The 26,264-nt window shown below is 45.7% G+C and overlaps 1 protein-coding gene across 1 annotated transcript in view; it reads right to left on the bottom strand.

Annotated features, from left to right (window-relative positions):
- PDE1C (phosphodiesterase 1C) overlaps positions 1 to 26,264 on the bottom strand; it is a 393,209-nt gene that overhangs the window by 52,857 nt on the left and 314,088 nt on the right. Inside the window, exons 13-16 of the mRNA XM_036246613.1 lie at positions 22,228 to 22,309; positions 18,855 to 18,975; positions 17,255 to 17,430; positions 511 to 738 (exon numbers count right to left, since the gene is read on the bottom strand). Of these exons, the coding sequence (XP_036102506.1) occupies positions 511 to 738; positions 17,255 to 17,430; positions 18,855 to 18,975; positions 22,228 to 22,309 (607 nt within the window). The remainder of the gene's footprint in view (positions 1 to 510; positions 739 to 17,254; positions 17,431 to 18,854; positions 18,976 to 22,227; positions 22,310 to 26,264) is intronic.

Raw genomic sequence — 26,264 nt, 5'->3', positions numbered from 1 at the left:
TTAAAATGAAAAGGCCTGCATCCCAGGCCACCCCTCCATCCCAGGAAAACTGGGCTGGCTGGTTACCCCCACGCATACCCTTATTCAGCTACGGACCTGTGGACGCGCAGGATGGGAAGTTGCTGTGGGCAGACTGAGGGCCGGCCCTGCTAAGGGACAGCAGACATGGGAGACTGACTCTGCAGTCACCCGCGGTAGCCTTAAGCACTCAGGAATGCGCTGGGATCGTTCAGGTCATTTCCCCAGTGGGCAGGCATTGGTCGGCCTCCAGAACAGCAGGAAAGGGCCCCAGAGGAATACATCTCCCCCAGAGAGAACGGCCTGGGCCAGCTTCGGCCGGGATGCTGAGGGGCCCACAGCCCAGGGAGGCGGGAGCAGCAGCAGCAGCTTGACCACAGGGAAGCCCTGGCCTGTGGGCTGTCCTCACTGGCGGGCGCAGTGGTCCGCAGTCTCCTCCCATCGCATCATTAACGCCCCGAAAAGAGCTGTTCCCGGGGTGATTCCACTCACCGTTCTGTTGCTTTTCTCCGGATGACTGCTCAGCCTTGGAGTTCTTACCACGGGAGCTGTCACTTTTGCTGGGGCGCGCTCCATTGATGTGGTTCCGAGCGTCCCCAGATGTCTTCTTATCCACCTTGCCAGCTGCGCCTTCTGCCTGGGTCTCCGCTTCCAATGCCTTTTGCTTCTCCTCCGCAGCCAGGCGGGCCTTCTCCTCGGCCTCCTTCTTGGCCTTCTCCTCTGTGTCCACGGCAGGTCGGTCAAGGCATCGGAGGGGTAAAGAGAGGGCACGCCATTAGAATTGCCTCGGGGCACAAAATCAGTTACTGGCGCCGGTAATCACACAGTAACAGGACCTAAGGTGCTACCGAGTGTTTTGGGTTTATTTTCCATTAATCCAGGTAAGATTGGCATTTACCTTCAGGAAACACATAAAATTTGGTCCAGATAAGGTCATTTCTGAAATCAGCAGTTTAGAAGAGGAGACAGGGAGAAAGAAATTATAATAATGAATGAACCAATATTGCAGCTGGCATTATTAATAATATTATCATCAATAACTTCTCATCAGTGAATCCTCTATGTCAGGTTTTATGCTAAATGCTTTTCAAGCACAATTTTTTTCATTCTCAAAACTACCTTAGGTGGTAGCTACCGTTATTGTAACCTGATTTTCCAATCTAAGGGAATTGAGGCTTAGAGACCACAGCACTTTCCCACGGCTACAGTAAACCCTGCAGTTGCGTGGAGGTTTGCTTAGGACCTGGAGTTTAAACATAAGCAATAGATTATACAATAAAAAGACAGGAAAAGAATCACCACTAGAATAATGTGGGGTTGGGGGGTTGGAAGATGGACGTTTTGTAACCTTGTGTTAATGCATTCTCAACTTTGTGTTAATGAATTCTCGGAAACCTGGCTTGCCCAGGTGCGTTGAGTGCTTCATTTGCATGTGAATAAGAGTTTGTTATCTTTTGGCTGCAAAGTCTCTTCCTTTAAAAAGCAAGAAACAAAGCTAGGGTATATGGTTTGCAGAAACGCCATCTCAAGGAAACAATTTACATAAATTCACTTGTAACCTGGGGGTACCAATCTACAAATAAATGGGACTGTGTCCAGAGATCTGGAGCATTTGCTCCCTTGCAGAGCTCCCCCTCACTCCAAGCAGCGTGTGCTTGTAGTTTCATTGCATTGCACCGATCCCGGAAGGCTGAGAAATGGCAAGTGGTGACCCCCCAGATGTGACTTGGGGTACACAGTGGCGAGATTTGATGTGACCAGCAACGCAACGGTATGCAAAAGGGAATTAGCGATCTGGATCCAAAGTAAACTTCACTCGAGAAAGAGTTTCTCAGGCCAGCGGTGCCTGGCTTGGGACAGCTGCCAGCATATGTAGTGTCCGAGGGATTTCCAGTAAGCAGCATGGGGTCGAGATTTTCTAAAGATCAGCGACTTTATTCGTGAGTCTTACAACAGCTGCTGAAAGCGGCTCTGTGCTCTGCACCGGAGCCGAAGCTCTTGCAGCTTTGGAGGGACGTACAGGAGTTCTGCCCGTGGTTCCCTCAGGCGGGCACATCGGATTCTGACATGTGGTTCAAAGTAGGGGAAACTTTTAGGGTGCACAAAGATTCAGGGTGTAAAATTTCCACCTCGACCCTTCTTTTATCGTGACTGGTATTTACAGCATTGCAGCAGCTGACTCAGGAGATCAGTCCCAGCAGTGTGTCGGCTCCAACCTCCCCTTCGGAGGAAACTCCGGAGCCGACCGCCCTCTCATGGTCACCAAAAAGGGAAAGATTTCCTCCCCCTTCTCCACCTTTTGTGGTCGGTTTCTTAGCCGCACCACGCCCTACAGTGGAGGGCTGTCTTACAGAGGCCAGGAAAGCCACGACCTTGGGGCTTTCCCAGCTGTGATACAGCCAGGTCAACAACCTGTGCACGAATGTTTGCCCTGTCGGGTTTTTAAAGAATTCAGGCAAAGCATAAAGGAGAACGGTCTGCTCTGGCCGGTTTGGCTCAGCGGTTAGAGCATTGGCCTACGGTCCAGAGAGACCCGGGTTCAATTCCCGCTAAGGGCATGTACCTCGGTTGCGGTTTGTTCCTGGCCCTGGTTGGTCGTGCGGGTGGCAGCCACTCGATGTGTCCCTTTCACGTCGATGTTTCTCTCTCTCTCCCTTCCTCTCTCTCCCTCCCACTTTATCTGAACAAAAAATGGAGAAATCTCCTCGGGGGAGGATAAAAAAAATACAAAATAAAGGAGAATAGTTTGCAAAGTTCCTTTACTATAGGAATGTTGGAGGGAATAGCTGGTAGTTATCTGATGACTCCCTGGGATTGGACAGCGCTAGTAAAAACAGTGTTGACGCCGGCCCAATTCACCACGTGGAAGTTTAAACGGAAGTTGGAGACCTCCGAGCCTCCATGGCAGGAAGTGCCGGCCTGGATCTTATCACCACCACAGAATTAACCCTTAAGGAGTCTGATGATGTTTGTTCAGTTCCTACAGGAGTGTATGGCCCCTTGCCGGAGGGGAAAGTAGGTTTAGTGATTGGAAGGTCTAGTTTAACAATGACAGGAATATAAAGTGATGCCAGGGGTAATTGACTCAGATTTTGAAGGAGAAATTAAAGTCATGCTTAAGGCTGTGGGCTTTCATGTATTAACACCGGGTACCCAAAGAGCTCAACTCCTTTTGTTACCTTACTGGGTTCCAGGAGCCACCTCCACAATAAGAGGGAATGCAGGGCTTGGGAGCACTGGTCAGTATGATGTTCTCTGGGCTGCGGCTATTAACACCAGAAAGCCCTTGCTCTCCATTAATATACAAGGGCAACTATTTTCAGGATTAGTGGATACAGGGGCAGACATTTCTATTATAACAACACGGGAACGGCCTGAGGAATGAACTAAAGCCCCGGTACCCCTAATAATTACCGGAGTGGGAGGAACTCAAGCTCCTCAACAAAGTCCTGGCTCCCTTTCCTGTACTCGTCCAGAAGGACAAAAAGGATGGATTCAACCTTATGTCATGGAGTCTCCCCTAAATTTGGGGGGAAGGGATATTCTCTCAATGGGGAATGGTTATTCAAACCCAGCCTTCTGGCTAGGGGTCACTGGTAAAATTCCCCTCCTTTCGTTGGCCTGGAAGACAACAGAGCCAGTGTGGGTTGATCAGTGGCCCTTAAAAGGGGAAAAAGTGTCACATGCAAGCAGTTTAGTGAAAGGGCAGTTAGAAGCAGGTCTTCTAGAACCTTCAGTCAGTCCCTGGAACACTCCTATTTTTGCAATCCCTAAAAAAGGGTGGAAAATGGAGATGACTACATGATTTGAGAGCAGTCAATGCTATTATAGAACCCACGGGAGCGTTACAGCCTGGGTTCCCCAATCCTACAATGATTCCTGAAAGTTGGCATGTGATTGTTACAGATCTTAAAGATCGGTTTTTCACTATCCCTTTGGTTCTTTACAGACAGACAGAAATTCGCTTTTTCTGTTCCCTCCGTTAACAATAGTAAACCTATGCAACGGTTTCAATGGAAGGTACTACCTCAAGGAATGATAAATAGTCTCACAATTTGTCAATACCATGTTCATCGTGCTATTGAGCCAGTAAAGAGACTATTTCCTGCCATTTATCTTTACCATCATATGAGTGATATTTTATTAGCTACCTCTACCCCAAAAGAATTAAATCAGGAGACTTTAAAAGAGGCAGGACAAGGTACAGCAATTAGAACCTTGGCAATACTCAGGGTGGATATTAGGGACAAGAACTATTCGCCCCCAGAAACTTACCACTCCAGTCAAAGTGACAACTTTAAATGAATTATAAAAATTACTGGGAGCCATCAATTGGCTTCTACCTATGCTTGGTATCACTACTCAACAGTTAACTCATTTATTTAATACTCTCAAAGGTGATCCAGCACTAAATGCACCTAGAACTCTATCTATAGAGGCGCAACAGGAATGTAAAGAAATAACTACTCAAATACAAACCAGACAACCTCATTGTTGGTCATTAAAAGACCCTATGAGACTATTTGTTTATATAACTGCACCATATCCTACAGCATTAATAGGACAATTAACACCTGAAATAAAATATCTTGAATGGATCTTTCTCCCAGCTACCCCATCTAAAACAATAACTCCATTTGTGGAACAGTCAGCCAATCTAATAGCCAAAGGTAGAAAAAGAACAGAAGAACTAACAGGGTATGACCCTCAGATTCTACCTTTGCCTCTTGCTCAGGAACAATTTACCACTTTGATTGCCCAGGCAACTTTCAAATAGCTCTAGCAGATTTCATTGGAGAAATTAATTACTCTCTTCTAGCAAATAAATTCTTGCAAAATACTCCTCAGTTACACCTTAACTTGGTGCAAAAAATCAGTAATACCCCATTACCTTGGGCTAGAACTATATTCATTGATGGATCAGATAAATCTCACAAAGCAAGAATCGCCTGGAAAGAAAATAAGGAATGGAAAAATATCAGCAGCCTTGAGCCTGGGTCAACTCAGCCTGCTGAATTACGGGCTGCAACATTAGCTCTTCAACATTTTACAGAAGAGCCCTTAAATATAGTTAGTGATTCACAGTATGTAGTTGAAGTGTTACAAAGATTAGAACAAGCCTTTATTAAGCCTTTAACTGATCAACATCTATTAACCTTATTTTTGTCTCTCCAAGCTTTAATAGACCAATGAAATCATCCTATTTTTATAACCCACAGTCAATCTCATTCCACGCTCCCCGGACCTTTGACACAAGGAAATCAACAGGCGGATGCCATCATGGCGACAACCCTTGCATTTCAGCAAGCGCAGTGCTCACAGGCCTTTTTTCACCAAAATGCTCGCGCACTCATGAAAACCTTCATTTGACCCTCTCGCAAGCCCGATATTATTAAGGCTTGCCCAGATTGCCAACTTTCCGGAGGGACTCCCACATCAGCAGGAGTCAATCCTCGGGGTTTATCCCCTAATGCCTTATGGCAAACAGATGTAACACATATTCCATCATTTGGTCGATTTCAGTGGGTACATGTTACTATGGATACCCATTCCAATTTTCTACATGCAACCGCTGCTACCAAAGAAAAAGCCAAAGACGTTAAGCATCACTGGCTGTCCTGTTTTGCACCTATGGGGGTACCACTGGAAATTAAAACAGGTAATGGGCCAGCCTATACATCTCAAAGCATTAAATTATTTCTCCAACAGTGGAGCATTGGCCATAAAACTGGCATCCTCTATAACTCTACAGGACAAGCTATTGTTGAACATGCTCATGCTACTTTAAAATTATTAATTACAAAACAAAAAGGGGGGAGTATGGGTGAACTCCCTGTAAATCAGCTTTCTCTGGCAATCTATACCTTAAATTTTTTAAATCGAGATCGCTTTGGCACTACAGCTGGGGAGCGACATTTCTGGCAAAAGCTTCTGCCACAGGGCCCAGGCCTTTAGTCCGGCGCAGAGATCCACAGCAAGGGCCCGAAAGGCGGGGCCCCGCAGAGTTACTAGCTTGGGGGCGGGTTATGCTTGTGTTTCGTCTCCTACAGTCCCAAGTGGCTGGCAGTGCAGTGGATAAAACCTTACCATGAACAGGAAGAACCTGCCCTTCAACCTGACTCCCCAAATGACACAGCTGACCTTGGACACTGATCGTAAAACTCGCACTCCGACCTGGACTCAATGACCTGGGTCCCGAGGCTAAGACGACTAAATGACTCCATTTTTATCTTCAATGGACCTTCCTCAGTATTTTCCCAAGAATAGGTGAATTACCCCTAGAAGTAAAGGAATTTAGCCTAAGGTGATAGTTGCCCCACGTGTTGGGAGGCTCCAGTGTGATTCCTGGTGTTTGGGGACACCAAGGGCTAGACGCCTAGGACGGGCAGCCTCTCCCTATCCGGCCGCCGGAACCCTGTAGATCTGAGGGGAGGCGCCCCCTGAGTTCCAGGGCCCTGAAGATCCTACTTGGGTTTCCAATGAGCAGCCGGGAGATGCCAAGACGTCCCTAAAAAGATGAAGGGAGACCTGGTAAAGCCTCCGGAGGTGAGTTCTGGGTGACCGGTCCGTCTGGTTGAGAGGGAGAGGGCCAGATGCAGCTGCCGCCTCGCCTCTCCTGGGAATCCCCCTAAGACGTTAGGTGGGGTCCAAATCTGGAAAATGTTGGTTCAAATCTGGCAAATTCTGATCATTCAGACCCGCCCCTGGGGCGGAAGGGGAGAATGATCACCTCCCAAGCGGCATAGGTGCCGCTCAGGATAGAAAATTTCTGGAAGAAAATTTAAACGGTGGGTGAGTGTGACTATGTGAATGTAACTGTGTGAGTGACCGTGCTCCACGATGCTTCTTGCGGAGCCTGTGCGAGTCCTCACCTGCGTGGGGAGCGGCCAGGCGGACGAAGGGCAAGTTTCCGTCTTGTGTGTCTTCCCTTGTTTTTGTCCCTGTCTGCCTCCCTCCTGTGTCTCCCTCAACTTTGTTCCGGTTGGTCTAATCATGGACAGCAGCCCTAGGGCCCAGAAGGCCTCACTGGGTGCATTTTGAAACATTCTTAGAGAAGGATTTGAGGAAGGATCTGATTGGGGCACAAGTACTGGTAGTGAGAAACCTGCGCAAAGGTAGGGCAGGGCCTGCGAGGCAGATACAGCATAAGGCCCGAACAAGTCTGTGGCGCAAACAGTTCCTCTGGGCCCTAGTTAGAGACGCCTTGATCCTGCGCGGGAGACTACAAGGTGGGGAAGCAAGGTGCAGTGAAAGACCCGAGAAAGCCGAGAGAGGCTAGGAGTCCTTACAGACTCCCCAAACGTCTTCCGCTACAGCCGTGATTAATATTTGTGCTTCGAAGGCCTGGAAAGAGCCCCCAACAAAAGGCAGAAATTCGCTAGATCTTACATCCATCAGACAAGGACCTGAAGAGCCATATCGAGATTTTGTAGCTCGGTTGCTACAGGCAGTTAACAGAATAATTAGTGATTCAGGGGCCGTCCCTGCGGATGGGCTGCTCTGTGCGTCCGGCATGGCACCGCGCTTTGGGACTGGGGTCCGCTGTGGAGAGCCCCTCGCCCTGGGAAATGGGGGTGGTGGGTGGGCAGGGCCTGCAGGGCTCCCCGGGGAGGGCAGTCAGGCCACGGAAGGGGCATGTTCCTTCGGTGCCAGCCTGGGCAGCATGTCTGTCTGCCAACCCAGGTTTGGCAGCAATAAGTTTCCAACTGGCTTTTCTGAACTTTGGGGAGTGGAAAATAGGGATCCCAGACACGGGCGCAAAGTGCTCTTAGAGAGAGTTGAAAAACACTCTACCCCATTAAACACGCACACTAGAATGATGCTTCCCTTTCCTGCGTCCTTTTGAAAACCAGGGGTCAGAGAATATTTTCCCATCCTTCCGCCCATGGTGGGACCCAAATACTGCCATGGGGAGGGCTTCCTTGGACACTTTTCACCGTGTTCTCCTGTTAGGCCTTTTGGCCCAATTGGCTGAAATAGCAAAGGTAGTAGTAGCAGCCTTAAGGGAAACAGGGCCCTCGGGGAAGGATCACCCTCGAAAGGGTCAGGATGGCAGACCTAGGTCCCAATTAGGGATAGAAAAGACTAGGACAAAGTCAGGTTAGAGGATCCTGGTGCAGCAGACTCAGCCCTGACTGAGCCAAGGGGCCCCTAACCTACCCACGGACTTCAAAGAGGACTATCGACCTTGGGAAGAATACTGTGACTCATTCATTTCTGGTCATACCAGAGTGCCCATACCCCCTACTCGGACAAGATCTTCTCCAGTGACTATTTGATTACTGGCCACTGCCACTCCAGGCCAGCTCCACATCAAGTTCTACAAGACTTTGGCCATCAATCCTGCCAGCCTGCTTCCCACATGATGACCCAGAAAACCTCTACAGGACTACCTGGAGGTAGTCGACGTAGTGCAGACGGCCCGCCCAGACCTCAAGGATGCTCCACTGCCTTCATCAGTCGAGGTGTTGTTCATGGGCAGGAGCAGCGATGTCCAGGAAGAAATCAGGCATGCTGGGGCAGCAGCAATAACTCTGGACTGTGTCATTTGGTTTCAGTCATTAAGTAGGAGAACTTCAGCCCAATGGCCTGAACTCAGAGCCCTAATCCGGGCTCTCCAATGGCACAAGGGAAATCTGCCGCAGATCAGAAAGCTTGGGAGGCAGCCCTAAAACCAGTGGGGTCTCTCCAGGTACACTAGGTCAGAAAATGGCCTGGCCGAACAGAAGCAAACCAGCCAAGAATCAATGGATGATGGACACTGCCTGGTGGGAGGTTGTTAGTCCCAGATGCTTTAGGTCGGACTTTAGTCAACCAGCTGCACCAGACTACCCACTTAGGTTACACCAAGCTTACTAAACTCCTAAGAAACAGGTAATGTCCAGTAAAGTCACCGAGAAAGGGAGAAGGCAGAGAGAAGCAGGAATGTGTGGGTCTGAGTAGGGAGGAGAAAAAGGAAAACTGGGCAGATAGATTGAGCAAGCTCTCAAGTTAATGTCAGGGGAAGGACTAGGAAAGTCGCAGAGGGTCTATGCAAGTTAAAGAAAGATTATGAAGAGGAAATAAAAAAATAAGAAAGGATAAAAGAAAGGGACATACATATTACAGGAAGACAGGACCTTAAATGAAACTTTAACCAAATGTACATTAGAAAACAGTAAAAACTGGACCACTCTGCTCCCCCTCGCCCTCTTACAGTTCTTGCAGGCCCTGCAGTCTGCCCAGAAAGCTGTCCATAAACTCATCTGTGATGCCCTGCCTGTGCCCACTCAGACCCTGTGTACCCTTTCCAGTCTGGGGACTTGATATGGTTCATGAGGACTCTGGCGAATGGTGTCCTCTATGCAGAAGACCAAAAAATGAGTGATGACAGTCCTGACCACCGCAGCAGTGGCAATCCCGCAGTTTCAAGAAAACAAAAAGGGGAGAGATGTGGGGTTGGGGGGGTTGGAAGATGGATGTTTTGTAATCTTGTGTTAATGCACTCTCAACCTTGTGTTAATGTATTCTCAGAAACCTGGCCCACCCAGGTGCATTGAGTGCTTCATTTGCATGTGAATAAGAGTTTGTTAACTTTTGGCTGCAAAGTCTCTTCTCATAAAAAGCAAGAGACAAAGCTAGGGTATATGGTTTGCAGAAACGCCATCTCAAGGAAATAATTTACATAAATTCGCTTGTAACCTAGGGGTACCAATCTGCAAATAAATGGGACTGCGTCCAAAGATCTGGAGCATTTGCTCCCTTGCAAAGCTCCCCCTTCACTCCAAGCAGCGTGTGCTTGTAGTTTCATTGCATTGCACCAATCCCGGCAGGCCAAGAGATGGCAGAATAATATAGTTCAAGTTCACCATTTGTAAAGTTAAAAGTAGGAAGGGGATGATCATGCCTTCAAAAACATATGGTCTTCAAACTGTCCACAGGTGAGAGATGGCGTTTAGTTTGGCCAGGTGTCCCTATCTGTGTCTTCCCTTTAGTAAGAGGGTATCAGCCTGATTTCCAATTTGGTTGACTGTGAAAGGGTCTGGCTCTGCATTTAACCAAAAACATAGCATTATTGCACATGGTCAAGTGTCTATGAAAACATTGGTTTATTCAGTCAACCAATATTTTTTGAGCAGCTGTGGTGTCAAGCACTGTTTTGGGCTGGGTACATTGCAGCCAGCAGGCTTATGGAACAGAGAGGACCATCATTAAGTAAACAAATCACTATGATCACACTTCCAATGATGAAAAGGGCTTTGCAGAAATGATAAGCAGGGTGATATGACAGAACACGACCAGCATAAGGGAGAAAGATGACCTTGCACAAGGAGGTGAAGAAGGTGACATTGGACAAACTACTGCATGGTGAATTGCCAGCCATGCGATATCAGAGAGAATGGCATTCCAGGCGAGGAAATAAAAAAATGTAAGGGAAGAGGTAGGAATGAGTTTGATATGTTCTAGGGATACTGAATCAACCAGCACGGCTCAAGCAAATTTAGCAAGGGGTCAGTGACAGATGATGCAGTCAGGTGACCAAGAACATGCAAGGTTGGGATCACACAGGCCCTTGCAGGTCGCGAAGTGTAGGAAATAAGACTGTGCTGTCAACCTCCATTATAAAAAACATTGTTGACTTTTTTCTTTCTCTCTAAATGTGTTAAAAATGCCCTACACCTCATCATCAAGGGTCCTCTTTATTTCTCTTGGTTAGTCTTGGTCCTGACAAAAGCTGACTTTCACAGACAAGTTTATTTTTAATCTAATAGGCACAAGAGTGGTTATGAGTATGATCACGTTTCCCTTGTTTGGGCTGGTAAAGAGCAGAATGCCACATTTGGTGCATGTGTTTATGGGGCTTTGTGGGACTGAACTTTGTGGATGTCTATAACCTTGGGCTTTCTTTTTACTTTTCTTGCCCTTATATTTGCCTGGCTGAGATGTCCTCCTTAATACGTTATGAGATTTTTATCCATCCTTTCATTAATTCATCCATCCACCAATCCAAATCAATGCCCTGGCCTCATCCCAGACAAAACAAATGAAGAGCAAGAATAGGATATTGTAAATGCTCTCCGGATGACTCTAGACACAGTCAGGGTTAACAAGCACTGTTTTAAATTTTAAATGATGGCCATTCAATATTATGTGACACCCTACTTTCCAAACAGGATGTATCTATAATTTACAACAAAAAGATAAAGAAAGATTGCTGTACAAAATAATTATGTGCATATATCGTACAATATGTCTTCTGATTTCTACAGGAAGGTACAACTAAAGCGTAAATGAATGGCCTTGCAGAAGAAGGTGGTAAGACGGCACTCTCTGTAGACTGCAGGGCCACAGAAGGCCTGCCTGGATGCTCCTCCTTCTGCCGTGTCCCGAGGACAAAGGTCAAATGTCATCTCCATCCCTGAATTCCCAGCACCTGACACACAGCAGATGCTCTTGGATTATTTGTTGACAAGATGAAATGTACAAGATGCTGTGAGTCACCCTCTCTGCCAATGAGCCCGGCTTGTCCACATTCCATCATCAACAATCTACACTGCTGTAACGTACAGAAAATATACAAACGTAAAGTCCTATTTTGAAAGAGTTAGCCACGTGACAAATGGTGGTTTCCTTAACCACTAACGTAGGTGAGTAAAAAGGTGACTGTTCTTACTATACAGAGAAACTGAGGCATGCGGAAGAGAATCATTCATACTCAGGCTTCAGATAAAATAATTTATAAGCCCCTCACAGAATCCTCACTGAACCTGTGGCAAACTTTCAACATTCAAAACATCCCCAAGTTAAGAATAATTTTGATTAAAAATCTTAAGGTCTGAAAGTCTGGTTTGCTAAAAAAAAAAAAAACCAGTAAAAAATATGATCTCAGCAAGAAAAATTCATTTGACAACTGAGTCAGACCAATTTTATATGGGAAATCTAGCAAAAAAATGAAAACTGGGCTGGGTGTCCATTTCAGAAGCAAATCTGGTTTTGCTCAACTACAGCTGACAGCAGGCAATTAATATTTAAATTAGCAAATGGTAACTGTTATGACATCATAGTCAATTCCAATCCCAGCGGGCCCCACTCTGAGTCCTTCCCCTCCAGCAATCACTCTCCACGTGGGCAGCTCTGTATCACCCTGCACCTTCTCTGCTTCCGCCTCTTCCTCATGTTCCTGAAATATCTAATCTCAGTGTGATCAACCACCAGCACACAAAGCAGTACTGCTCAAGATAAAAACAAGCAAACACATCAAGAGAAGAGAGACCTGTTCCACTGTAATCATATTCCCTTATATTCTCAGGGTGAAATTATTAATACACGTAAACTTTTTCTACAGGGAGAAAATGTAGGTGTGAGCACAGTTCATCTGTATGGGCTGACAGATTTCAGCAATGGCATGTATGCAGAGAACTAACTTTTCGGCTCTTGGATTTAAGATCCTCGGCATCCTTGGCTTCTAGTCTAGCAGAAAGCAAAAGTGTAGTTTAAGCCCATCTCACCAAAAGTACACAGTAAAGAGTTGAAGTGGAGCAGAGCCCTCAGGATCTGTAAGTCACAACCCTCCTGAGAGCTGCTTCTATCCCACACTGAATGTCTATGCAGTTTTGGGGAAGTACATTGATTTCTTCATTCATTTTGTTTTTCTGAATAATGATACTATAGGCATTTGGTTAAAATAGTATTGGGATAGTTATCCCTTGATATAATTTTCTGAAATGTCTTCTTAAACTACTTACAAACGGAGAGAGAGAGAGAGAGAGAGAGGAAGAAAAAGAGAGAAACTAATAACTGTAAAAAAAAAATAGACAAAGTACTATATGGATTTTGAACAGTCAACACTCAGTTATTTACAATAACAACAGAAAGGTACTTCTAGACATCTAAGGACTCAGGTGTTCCCACGGGTCCTTTCCAAATGGATTGGCCAAAGAAGTGCTCAGCTGACAGAAAAATCCATCCAATATTAAACACTTAAGAATAAGGAAAATATGTTAACACTGTTCGGTGAAACTGTAAATCTTAGTGTTTAAAAGTAATTGTTGTCAAGCTAGAAATAAAACTTGTTGCAAATATTTAAAATAATATTAAATTATAAGGTAATTATAAAATAATGTGTAATCATTTAGATTGAAATCTCATATTATCTCAGTGAAAATTGGTAAATATGGAGAAAGTAAGAAAAAGTTCAATGAATTTTTCAACATTTTCAAAGGACTATCACTATATACTACTTGCTTTTTACATTTGTAGAAACAATTCAGTAAAAAATGTTTAAAAATGTAACAGTCATCTCTAGTGAAATAAAAATAGGAAGTATTTTTAAAAGACCATAAACAAACTTAAAAGGCATATGACAAACTGGTAAGGCAGAAACTGCAAGATATTTTGTCAACTGAAGAATTATCATCCTTAATATATGAAGAGTTATTATGAATCAATAATAAAAATATAAACATACTAATAGGAAATGCAAAGGCAGGGGGTGGAAATGTAGGGAAACAGGCACTTTCACTATACTTATACCAGGAGGAAACATAAGTTTAAAAAAAACTTCCTGAGAAAATTTTGCTAATAGATATCATGAGCTTTACTTTTCTTTTCTTTTTTTTTTTTTTTTCATTTATTTTGACAAAAGAATTCCCAATGCAGAAATGTATCCTAGACAAACAATCAGAGGTAGGCTCAAAGACTTTTGAACCTATATGTTCATAACGATGTTATACACAATAATAATGTATAACTGAGAACAAAATGCTCAGTAGAGGAATGATTCAGCTGTGGTATTAGATACAATGTAGCCACTTAAATCATACTTTCTGAGACTACTCTGTATCAGGATACAATGCTCAAAACAGAAATAAATCAGTAAAATACAAGATGGTATCATACTATGATCCCAACTTATGAGGCAATTTTTATTCATATAAATACATGGTAAATCAAATGAAAAAGAATTACAGTAGAATTTCAACAATAGTTATATCTGGCTAGAGAGATTGTAAGTGATTTTTATTTTCTTTATGTATTTTTTAAATTCATTTTTGGTATTATAACCTAAAAAAAGGTTTAAAAAGTATTAAATAATGAATGGAAATTTATCAACATTGGTCAAACCTGCAAATTGTTATACCTATATATCTTTGTTTGGAAATAATGATTTTTCAGCCCTCAGAGCTATAAAAAATATTGATTTAATCTTTCCTAAGAGCTATTGGTTCTGTCTGGCCTCCCTAGCTTTGTAAATCAGATTGGTTAATAAAATCAAGACTTTAGATCCACTCCCATTTCTGATCAGTTTAATAACAATATATGTTCATGCAGGGAAGCTTTCATGAAGTCAGGGTTTTCTAAAGAAGAACATAAGGGAAACAGCCTGGGATCACCTCATTCAAACTGATCACTAACAGAAAAACAGATGCAAACTGGTGTTTCTTTTTGTTGTTGTTAATCCCACACACCCCATCCCCCGAGGATATTTCTACATTGATTTTTTTAGATAGAGTGGAAGAGAGGGAGGGAGTGAGGGAGGGAGAGAGAGAAACATTGATGTGAGAGAGACACAACGATTGGTTGTCTCCTGCATGACTAAGACTGGGGCCGGAGATCGAACCTGCAACCTAGGTAGGTGCCTTTGACCAGGAATTGAACCCACGACCCTTCAGTCCTCAGGCCCATGCTCTAACTGCTGAGCCAAACCAGCCAGGGCAAACTGGTGTTTCTTAACACCAACCAGTCAACAGCATTCCTGGGAGGCTGAAAATGTTATAAAATAGTAGTTATAGGTGGGTATTTTACCACCTTCCTAACTTTGCACTCAACTTCCCTTTCCAATTTTGAAAAGTAACGGCCAGCACTTCCTGCACTGGCCATGTGCAGGCTCTGTCCTCTGCACTTTACAGATATTCTCTCTGTTCTTCACATCAGCTCTGGGATGCGTATTATCACCCCCCAAATGGGATTTTCTCAAGAATCTGCCTGCATTTGCCGAAGAGCAGGAGGCGAGTGGGGGTTCCATTCTCCCCCAAACCACTAACTGGAGTTTGCTTTTATAACCAAACAATCCTCCCACAGAACATACATAACCCGGCTCTGGCTATCCCCTTTCTCTCTGTTTCTAAATACAACACTTTCTTCTGCGCTCCAGCCTGGGCAATCCTGCAGTACAGGCTACAAGGTACCTCCCCAATTCCCAAAGCAGCATTAGGGCCAAGCCCTCTCATGCTTCCAAACTAGCCTAAGCATATCTCTACCAGTACACCTAGTAGACTGAAAAATTATTAGCTGTTTACATACCTGTCCTTTTTCAAGGGCCAGTTTTCCCTGGTTTAAAAACAAAACAAAACTGTCTAATGCTCCCCCAGGTGATCCCTTTCAGAAGGTAATTTTAGTAAGCCAGATAATTGCAAACAAATGACTTGGAAGTAGCTCTTTAAACTGCGTGTTGTCAGGAATTGGGTTTTCAAGTGTAATGAGTGTAATTGATTTTAAGAGCATGCCTCCTTGGAGACAGTGTCGGTGCCCGGTGCCCGGAGCCCAGTGCCGTGGCTGCCACCCCGGCTGCAGTGCCTGCCAACAAGGAGGATTTAAATGTTGCAGGCAACTGAATGGACGGTGAGAGGCTACTTTTAAAATATGAAGGAGGCATTGCCTCCCTCCAGAGCTCAGGGTGCAACATCTGTCCCGAAATGCTAAGGGCCCAGTGATGCCTTAGAAGTGCCATAAATATAAACCCATGGCCCCGGCTGAAGCGAGCAGCCACCCAGATAGGATTCTGTGGGTAAGTCACAGTGGTTGGCCTTTGAATCACTCCGACTCCAAGTCAGGTCTCTCCCCTCCCACAGTGGAAGCAGCACCTGATGTACCAGGGATAGAGCCACATGCTCTGCCCAGCCCCTCCCCCCTGCCCTGCATTGTGCGGTCACTGGGTGGAGGAAAGTATGGGACGCTGTGTTTGGGGATGAAACCCTCCTTGCCTGCAGTGAGGGTCGCGCAGGACTGGCGGGTGCAGGTGACGAGAGCAAGGCCTTCACTAAAGCCCTGCCTTTGGAAAAAAAGTCTGTAGTGATGTCCCCTCCCCCCAGGAGATTGTGAGCTCTGAAGACAAGGATGTCTAATACTCATCTCTGCACCCTTGGCATAGAACCTGGCACATAGTAGGCACTCGACAGATGTCAGCAAAAGACGACTGCTGTTGAAGGCTTGCATCCACTAATCCAGGGGGATCAGCCCCTTCACTGAGCACCAAGAGCCATGGTGTCCCTGGAACTGGGCATCACCGCTTCATACCCCTTACCTTGGTATGCGTCCTCACCTAGACTATGGTATGAGCATATAGTGTGTGCTGATCATGTAGTACATGCTTCACAAACACTAATGCATGTACGAACAGATGAATTTCCGCTTTCAAGAAACACAGATGACAATATTTGTGTGCATGGTACCAAGAGTCATGACTTTCCTGATCTGAATTTTGATGATGTTTACTTCAGCCAATTTCTGTTTACATGCAAGCTGCTTTCGTCTCAGATCAGTCTGAGTAATTACCAAAGGGAGAGTGTGAACATGAAAGGAAGATAAAAATGCATGTCAGAAAATTGCCACTCCTTCTGTCCCGACACAGTGGCTGAAGCAGCTACTGGACAGGCTTTGCTTAGATAAAAGAAAGAATAAAGGCATCATAATTGTGCCGCATGATATGAAATAAGAAATGACACGATGGTCTGGCAGAAACCAAGAACCAACAACACCCATCCTCTGTAATCTTAGACCAAGAAAAGGAATTCTGTCATTTGGCGCCAAGGTCATGCTGTCATGCTTGGAGGTCTGTGTCATCCCATCACGCATCGAGTTTTTGATAAAATGAGAATCAAAAGAGGGTGGATGCTTTTCCCCAGATTGGTAGTTACAAAATAGTCACGGGCATGTCAAGTTCGGCAGAGGGAATATAGCCAGTAATTTTTTAATAACTACGTACAGTGCCAGGTGAGTACAAGACTTATCAGGAGGATATTGTCTAATTACTATGTTGTATACCTGAAACTAATATAAAATAATATTTAATGTCAATGGTCATAGAAAAATAAAATTCTAGAAAGAGGGTAGATGCTGAAATTCAGCAATCTGAATCTCTGCCCTGAGACTGCACCTTATTTGCCAACCTGTAAATCAGGGGCGGCAATGCCTTGTGTCTGAGTGGGTGCCAAGTGGTTTGGACAGGTCTCTGGAAGAGTCCCCAATAGCAGGTTACCTTTGGGCACCTTCGCCCTCCATCGCTCCCGGTTGACATGCACGACCTCAGTCCACGTGGCTTTAAAGCTCTTATAGTCGACAGGGATGACGGAATCATTGACCGGGGCACTTCCTTCTGAGCCGGCGCTCTTGGTACCCGATCGCTTTGCATCCGTCGAACTGAGGTTGTTCAAACTGAGGACCAAAAAAAAAAAAAAAGATCACACACAAAAAGGTTAATTAGGCAAGATGGACTGGAAGAGGAAGGTTAGTGTTTGGAAAATGTATGCCCGTGAGCAAGTCATCAGGGGTTTATAACTCTTATTTTCCATATGTGATGGCAAATTCTGTATTTTCAGTAGAAAAAGAAAATCAATATTTTAGCCTCCAGAGTAGCAATATTCCCCCTTTTTTGTTGTTGTTGTTGACTGGTATCCTCTTTTTCAGGATGACTTGAATCCCCTACATAATGTTTCTGTCCTCAGTTTTCTGCAATGAGCTAATTTAAACGTGAACTTCAGCTTGGTTCCACAATTCATCCACCTGCTTCTGCACTACAATTCCAAGTTGCTCAGCCACTTAGTCCTGTTTCTCTCCAGCCCTGCCTGCCCCGCGCTGGGTGCCTCTGATCCCAGGATCCAGTGATTTCCTTATGCTCCCGGGAGAAGGTGGAGAGACAGACAGCTTGGAGACCAGGCATGCAAGACACCATTTTTAAATCCATACTTTATGCTTTAAACATGGGCAACTTGGCAAATTTAGAAAGTGCATTCCCTATGGGTAGCTTTAAAGGAAAGTCACCCACTCTCAGGCCCTAAAGCAGTGAAAGCAAACCCAGTGGCTGACACCCGGGGCTGACTAGACAAGGAGAGCACATTCCAGCCCGGTGTTTGCAGAGCTGCGGGCTCTGGGGCTCGGGCAGGGGCTTCGGTCCTCCTGGTTTGAGGCTTGGCTGAGTCCACGCACCTTGAGCATCCCTGGGGTCCCACTGTCCTGACATTCCTCTTGCCTTCCCATCTCCCTGTTTACTCCTCCTCTTTCTGTTTTCTTCTGTTCATCCCATTTCTTTCCTTTCTGCTGTATGACAAAGCCCATGGTCCCGTATGGACAAGGAGAAGGGTAGGAATAACACTAACAAAGACTAAGTGTTGACACAGTTGTAGCTAGCGCCTCCTCTGTGCTGGGCCTTGTTATAGGGTCTCTGTGACTGAATAACCCATTTGATCCTCCTTGCAACCTGTGAGCACTATAATCCACATTTTCTCAGATGAGGAAACTGAGTCAACTTGCCTGCGATTGCACAGCTAACGAGTAACAGGATCAGGATGTTTAAACCTGCCGTGGGGGGAGGTACCCAAAGAGAGAACGGGGAGGCGGGAGAGATGCACTGGTACCTGCCAGTCATCGTTTAGACCAGGGTCACCTCCTTCCTGGCCAGCCCAGAGAGTACAAATAGTGCAACTTCAACTCCTCTGAGAAAAGGAAGAGGCTGGCGTCTCTCTTATAAGAAGGAGGCGGGGCTCACACCATTATGAAATCCACCCCATCCCTTCCCAAAGAAGAATTCTGTCCTCAGGGACAGGCCAACCTGACCCCAGCCTTCGAGCTTGTCCACTGACCTTGAACGCCTCTGTCCTGTCCCGCCAGTCTGGGAGGGCTCGTCAATGAGTGGACTCACGATCTTTTCGGTCATGTCCGTGAGCACAGTGAAGGTGGGCTCCACAATGAAGTCGATAAAGCCTGCGGGAAACAGCACGCTCAGAGACACCCGTGTTCGCTGGGGCCCTTCTGGGGTCCCCGGGGAACTGGTGAGGCCTGGCTTTTCAAATTCATCTGCGCAGGAGCCCCGGATCAGATCAGGAGAGACTGGGTTGGTCTTATTCATTTACTATGTTCCTTGACTTCAACATCATGACCAGCTCCATTCTCTCCCACAGAATTTTCCTATGACTCTTTCGTAGATAGTCCAGTAAAGTGCTTAAGAATACGAATTCAGCATCCACTAAGCAACAAATGCCGTGGCCAGCGCTGTGTAAGAGATGAAGGTGAATAACATCGCCTGCCTGCCCTCGGTTTAGTGGAAGGGCTAACTGAGCACAAAAGTGAGCCCCCTAGCTATAAGGAAAGAAACAAAGAAAAAGCCAAAGAAAGGTCCCTGGGCCGGTAAGGGAGGGAGGATATTTTCTCTCTCACTGCAGGTAGCTCTAAGGCGGTGGTGAAGTTTGTGCTGATCCCTGAGGCTATTCCCTCCCAGGGAAGGGGGTAGAATAAACAAAGTGAAGAGCACGGGACCTGGAGGGCTGCCTTAGGGTGCACCTTGGAAGGCAGCTCAGCAGTGCAGAGCTGAGGGGTTAGGGCTCAGATGGGCAACAGAAGCCCTCTGAGATGTCTGGGCAGCACCATAATAAGATTTTTTTAAATGTTCTTTGGGCAAATTCATCTGGCAAGATGGAGGGGAGGCAGAGAGAAGGAGGGGCTGAGGCTGGGAGAATCATGTTAGAAGGCTCACGGGAAAGGGAAGGGGGTGGGACCCAGGGCCCTGGAAGGGGGAAGGCCAGAGGCGGAGGCGCAGCAGCCCCGCCTCTGGGTGGGCCCTGCCTCTGGGTGGGGTCTGTGGGAGACCTCCACAGCAAAGAGAGAACACAGATGGGGAATGTGAGGCTGGGGAGGAAGGCGGTGGCTCAGTTTGAGATCGGCTGACTTTGAGGAACAGGGGACACATCTGGATGGGAGAGGGCAAGCAGAGTTGGAGAAACATTTGGAAGCTAAGCTAGGGGTCCAGTCTGGAGCTGCCCTTCGAGCGCTCCCCATGCTGGGGAGATAGCTGATGCTGGGCTGGTGATGCCTCAGCAGGTCAACAGCATCGCGTGTCCTGTGACACGTCAGGAGGAAACAAAGGGCTGGAACTACTGGTGGCGATCCATCACGTGGCCAGGTGAAACGTGGAAGGACACGGACTGCCAGCCAAGGGAAACACAGTGTTTGGAAACATACAGATGCGTGTTTGGTTTTCACAGTGACTGAGGTGGAGGAGATGCTGCCCTGTAATGACCGTCAGTGAGAAAGCTGATGGTCCTGTAATGTAACCGGCAAGACAAGAATGGTCGCAATCAAATGCCCAGAGCACCCTGATAAGAAAACACTGACAGTCACATTTGAATGGCTCTTCATTGCCGTATCATTTGCAGCTGAAACGGAGTCTTTGATGACAGCATTTTCACCTTTTCTTCTTGCAGGTGAAACTCAACAAGTCCAAACCAGAATGAACTCACTCATCGCTTTTCCTCCAGCCCTTGTAAATGGTGCCATGGTCCGTCCACTCAGCCTAAATTGCTGCCTCTACCTGAGGTTTGCATACAGCCGAATCCTTAATGTCCCGTCTGCCCACCTCTCTCCTGGGGAGTCCCTGCACTACCCTGGCTCTGACACCCTCGTCTCTTCCCGGTGACCCTGCAGGAGGCGCCCAGCTGGTCTCCTTGCCTCTGCTCTTACACAAAACCCTCCAATGATCCTCCTCGCTCCTGAGAGAGAAATCCTTCTAAAACGGGTTGGCAACCTTTTTCTCTAAAGGACTAAGTAGTAAATATCTGGGGTTTTATGGACCATATCCGTGACAACTCCTTACCTTGGCCCGTCATACAAAAGCAGCCATCGGCAATATACAGATGAATGAGCTTAGCTGCATTATAGTAAAACTTTATGTACAGGATCAAGCAGTGAGTGGGCCAGATTTAGTCCATCATTTATATATTTTTAAGCCTTACTTAACATGCTTTAGATGTACCCTCACTTCCTACGCGGAAGTATAAAGCACATATATTCTTCATGCAGTCTGTAATCGGGGCCTGATGGCCTCTCCAAACATGTCCCTTGCTTCATTCTGCTCTCCACCCATTGTTCCAGTATCTGGAGCTGTTCGTAATCCCTGGTCTTACTAGGCTGTTCCGTATCTCCCTGCTTAGCAGACACTAACCCCGTGTCCGAAAGCTGTTCCCGCTGCCCCCAACAACCTCTACTGCACAGCTCCATCTGCCGGCGTCTCTCTTAGGACTGCGCTCAAATACTACCCCTCACCAAGTCTGTCTGGGTCTGACGGCTCACACGCTCTGTGTTGACCCAGCTGCATGATGTACAAAGCCTCACCTTGACCCTGTGACTCTAACAGATTGTTTCCAGAACATCTCGCCCACCGTCCAATACTGGTTCTGCGTCTCTGAGAGCAGGTACCATGTATAATGTGTCCCTTTCTTTATTAACATCTATTATAGTGTCTAGCGGTGCCCTCCACCTAACAGAGAGCCAACATACTCATTATTTTGACAATTATAAGTACTGAAAACACAAGTAGAAAAAAATCAAATCCCTGTTGAATTTATTTTTTAACGATTTCAGACTCTTCTAAGGTGGAGGGCACTGTGACATTTCATCTGTGTGGCACTGGGACTCTCTCAGCGGAGGGTTTTACAATGCACATGCACTCTGGTTATTAGCTGTGCAAAAGTATTCTTTCCATGAACAGAACGAGTACTACAACCGTTTTAGGAAGGAGAGAAGGAAAGAGGGAAGGAAGGAAGGGAAGGAGGGAAGGGAGGGAAGGAAGGAGGGAGGAAGAGGGGGAGGGGAGGGGAGGGGGAGGGAGGGGACACTTATAAAGAGCCACTCCTCCAGTGGGGTCCTGCAGGAAGACTGTGCTGGACCGGGCAGGCGGGAGCATCCCTAGAAGAAATGCACAGACTCCCAGTGCCGCATGGAAATGGGCTTCCGGCCACTGATACGTGTCATCGCCTTGGAAAGTTGAGGCTCTTTTTTTCTCTCGGCAAGGAATGATGGAGACAATGACACTGTCGAATCTTCCCATGAACCAGCCCCACGTCACGGGGAAGGACGGGGAGCACGGCTCCGTCACCCCCGAGCCAACGCCAGGAGAATGGAGCCAGGCTCCGGCCCAGAGAAGCGGGTCCTCCTCCCACCCACAGCCTGGCCAACACGTACCTACTTGCGACTGAGCGACCATGGTGGACTTCCGGTCACACAGGGGAGAAAAAGGCAGCCCCAGCTCTGCTTCTCTGTCCCCCTGGGAAAATAGAGGAGGCCACAGTAAGTTAGGAACAGTAGGCCAAGCCACCCAGATTTTATTCAGCAAATAAAATCATCTGCCACGAAGGCCAGCGGCCTCCACTTTAATGATCACGATTACATTCTGCAGTAAGTCCTCACGGGGCCGCCTCTCTGCATAAGAGACACCGAGAGGCCGAGGCCCACTGGGGCTCTGTGTTCCGCCCACCCGCGAAGGCACCGGCCGCGGGACGGAAAGCCCACCGGGCAGCGGCGGCCCTGGGGAAGGAGACGAGGCAGTGGTCCGTGGCCCGGCGCCAACGTGGCCGGAATTGCTGTGTTTTCCTGTTGCCTCCTGCTGACACCTGTGTCCTTGCCTGAGCCAGTGACTCCCTCCCAGCTCTGGGCAGTATTCAAGATGCCCATTCAAACTGGCTGATTTGAATTTCTCCTCCTGGTGCTTAACTAAAACCACACACAACTGGTGCACGTGCTTCTCAGTTCTTTTTTTGTTAAATCCTCACTGGAGGATATTTTCTATTTATCTTCAGATAGAGTGGGGGGAGAGAGAGCGAGACATGGATGTGAGAGAGACACATGGACAGGCTACCTCTGGCACGACCCTGACCAGGGCCGGGGAGGAACCGCAACCCAGGTCCGTGCCCTTGACCGGAATCGAACCTGAGACTCACTGGTCCGCAGGCCAGCGCTCTAACCACTGAGCCACACCGGCCAGGGAGACTGCTTCTCGGTTCTCAGCCGCAGGGTTCAGACCATAGGAAAAGTGGACCAGAAAAGCGGAGCAGGACGTAATTGCTTGTGTTCCTCCAGTTGGACAGCAACAAAGCGTGACTCGCAATCTCGCCGAAAGCGTCACTATAATAAGCAAGTGCTATGGAAAGTCGAAATAACAACGGAGATGGTTTTTAACAACCTGAACCGGAAGCTCAACCCCGCAGTCACACACCCCAGGAAAGGGAATGTAGGTCACCCTCGAACAGCAGTGACGTTGTGTTGACTCGTTTTACTATGAAAGAACCCGCCCAGGTTCATGGCTGCTGATTGGGCTTGGATCTGGCCTGCCTCCCTGTGGCTGTGTGATCAGAGGAAGTGGACTCTCTCTCCACATTTCAGCTTTAAATCTGTAAAATGTGGGATAATAATCCCTACCTCATCAGGTTATGGTGAGGATTGAATGAGAAAATGTCTGCAAATCAATAAGAGGAACTAGGATTGTTTCCCAGTGGGTACCTCTAATATTTAAATCAAGATTTGAGAAACATTTAGTGAATTTGTTGCATCGAATACACTCTGAGTATAATAAATATCACCAATAAATTAATAGTAAATAAAAAGTAATAACAACCTGGTCTAAAACCCAGGCCTAGTTCAAAAGCAGTGCTTTTCCTCCCAAAGGCAGGTTGCCAAAGAGAAAGAATACCAGTTCACACACGTCTCTCGAAAGGAAGGAAAAGGATTGGGTGTCTGAGGAAGCTCAGCGGGGGGCGGGGGGGTCACAATGGGCGATGGAGACACCCACGGGTCTCAGGAACCGTCCTGAAGTGGCCCAGCTCCTTCTGCACCCCTCCCTGTGTCGACACCCCTGGACCACGACGCTCCTGCTTCCGACAGGCCCTGCTGAAGCCTCGAGCGGCATAAGCATCATTTACTCCCGAGCTACTTCTGCTTGAGCAGTATGAGGAGAAAGAGGAATGTCTATAATACACGTCGTAGTTGTGCAGACAGTGTCGTGGCATAGCTCAGCCGAAGCAAGCAAAACCCACTCTTACTCCCTACAAAGCAGGGACGGAAGGTGTTTGGTTGGTGCATTTTAATGGGGGTGGTTTGGAAGAAGGGGTGGTGAGCAATAACCACTTGATGATTAAAGTGTAAACACTGTTGTTTTTTATTTTGTTTTAGTGTGAGAAGTTGTGTTCTTCTTTAAAAAAAAAAAGATTATTAAATTTATTGGGGCAACACTGGTTAAAATTATATAGGTTTCAGGTGTACAGTTCTATAATATATCATCTGTATATTGTATTTTGTGTTCACCACCCCAAGTCAAGTCTCCTTCTATCACCATTTATCCCCCTTTACCCTCTTCTCCCTCCAGCCCCTTTTCCTCTGGCGTTAATTTGGACTTGATCCCTGAAAAAGTGCATGTTAAACAGCGTATCCCATCCATGCGCCCACACCCACATCCACATAACGTGTGCATCCTTGGAGTTGAATTGAGCTGAGGACACTCGACTATTAAAAGCCTGTTTTAAAGTAGTGGTCATTGAATTCCCATTGGAAGACAGATCGATTCATGAACTAAAAGAAAATGTGTGGAAAGTAATATGAAAAAATGTACTCGAACAGGTCAATCCAATGTGATTGATACACTATTTTATTACTCTATAACTACTGGCCTCGTGGAACTATTCTAACATGTCCCTCTTTATTAAAAAGGTCAATATTTTCAGCCCATGATAGATCCGTTTTTAAATAATAGATAAAATACCTAAATGACATAGTTAATATAGTAAGTGCTCCTCTTGTTTTTTGAATCCTATACCTCACAAGAAATAAATCTACTTTTCAAGAGTCGTGAACATTCACAAAAATTGATTACATAGTAAGTAACAAACAAATCTCACGATCAAATCCAAACAATGAAAAAATTATTTGATCAAATTTCAATAAGCTATAAACTAATTATAAAGCTAGAAAGCAAAAGAAGCTACCACTGGGAAAGTATATAAACAAACACCTCTATCTGAAGCAACTCTTGGGTAAAAAAAATATATCTAAACCAAAATTACAGAGTATTTAGGAAAGAATGATTGTGACCACACTGAAGATAAGAACCTCTGGCATTCATGATTAAAAAAAGACAATGCTTAGCCTTATATTTTCCAATATTAAACAGGCAGCATACAAAGAAATAAATCAAGTGCCCGACTCAGAAATTTAGCAAAAGAACAAAATAAACTCAAGCAGAAGAAATGAATTAATAAAAATGAAAATACCAGTCAAGGCATTATAAAATGAAAAAAACAATAAAACAAACAATTAGCTAACTTCATAGAGAAGAAAGGGAAAAAATACTAATACATGAAATGAGAAAATAACCACAGACAGAGTGGAAATTCAAAGAATTATAGGAGACATCTATAAAATATAAAAACACAGCAATACAGCAGAAATGAACCTGAAGACTTTTACAACATGTGTTTACCAAAAAGGTAAACGTATACTTCTTTAAAGTCAATATTTCATTGAAAAGCACCCTAAGGCAGAGTCTTGGATTTTGTAAAATATGGTTATAAAACTAAAGATGTAACTTACTCTTTCAGCAAAGTCTGGAAGGTCTGGTATCGACACTGAGGCTATGCCCTTATTTTGAAATACAACCCAACTTCCAAATGTAAGTTTTTCAAGGATTCTAAGATCTCATCAAGAGTTCCCATTTGAACTGTCCAATTTAAAATCTATAGTTAAGAACAAGGCAACATTTCTCTTACATGGGTTACTCACAATGGCTTATGACATCTGGGTTAAAACATTAAGTCAATCAAAATAATTTACTGAATCATAATGACTAAAAAATAGTTCCAGTCCAGTGAGCTAACATTCTATTCCCAATAGGCAAGAAATTCAATGTGGTTCTTTTCACGTGACCTCTAGCACACTTTCGTTCAATTCAAGCATATGTGTATGCAAACAAGGTTTCCTTTATGGGAAAAAAAAAAATGTTCATGTAGTTAAGTAATTCGTCATATCTCTCTCTCACAATTAAAGAAAGAAGTCACATCAATACCTCAAACTCATATAGTGAGCTATGATCCGACTTTGGCTGCAGATTAAACACTCTTGGCTGTAGGGGTGTTATTCCAAAAGCAGTATCAAAGAAAGCATTCCATAAGGGAAGTGGATGTTTGCAGAAAATATTCTCACTAACATTGGAAAAATAGCTTCTGGGAAAACGG

The sequence above is a fragment of the Molossus molossus genome, unplaced genomic scaffold (assembly GCF_014108415.1).
Source record: "Molossus molossus isolate mMolMol1 unplaced genomic scaffold, mMolMol1.p scaffold_m16_p_7, whole genome shotgun sequence".
Lineage (NCBI taxonomy): Eukaryota > Metazoa > Chordata > Mammalia > Chiroptera > Molossidae > Molossus > Molossus molossus.
This window is presented reverse-complemented; position numbering and strand designations above follow the sequence as displayed.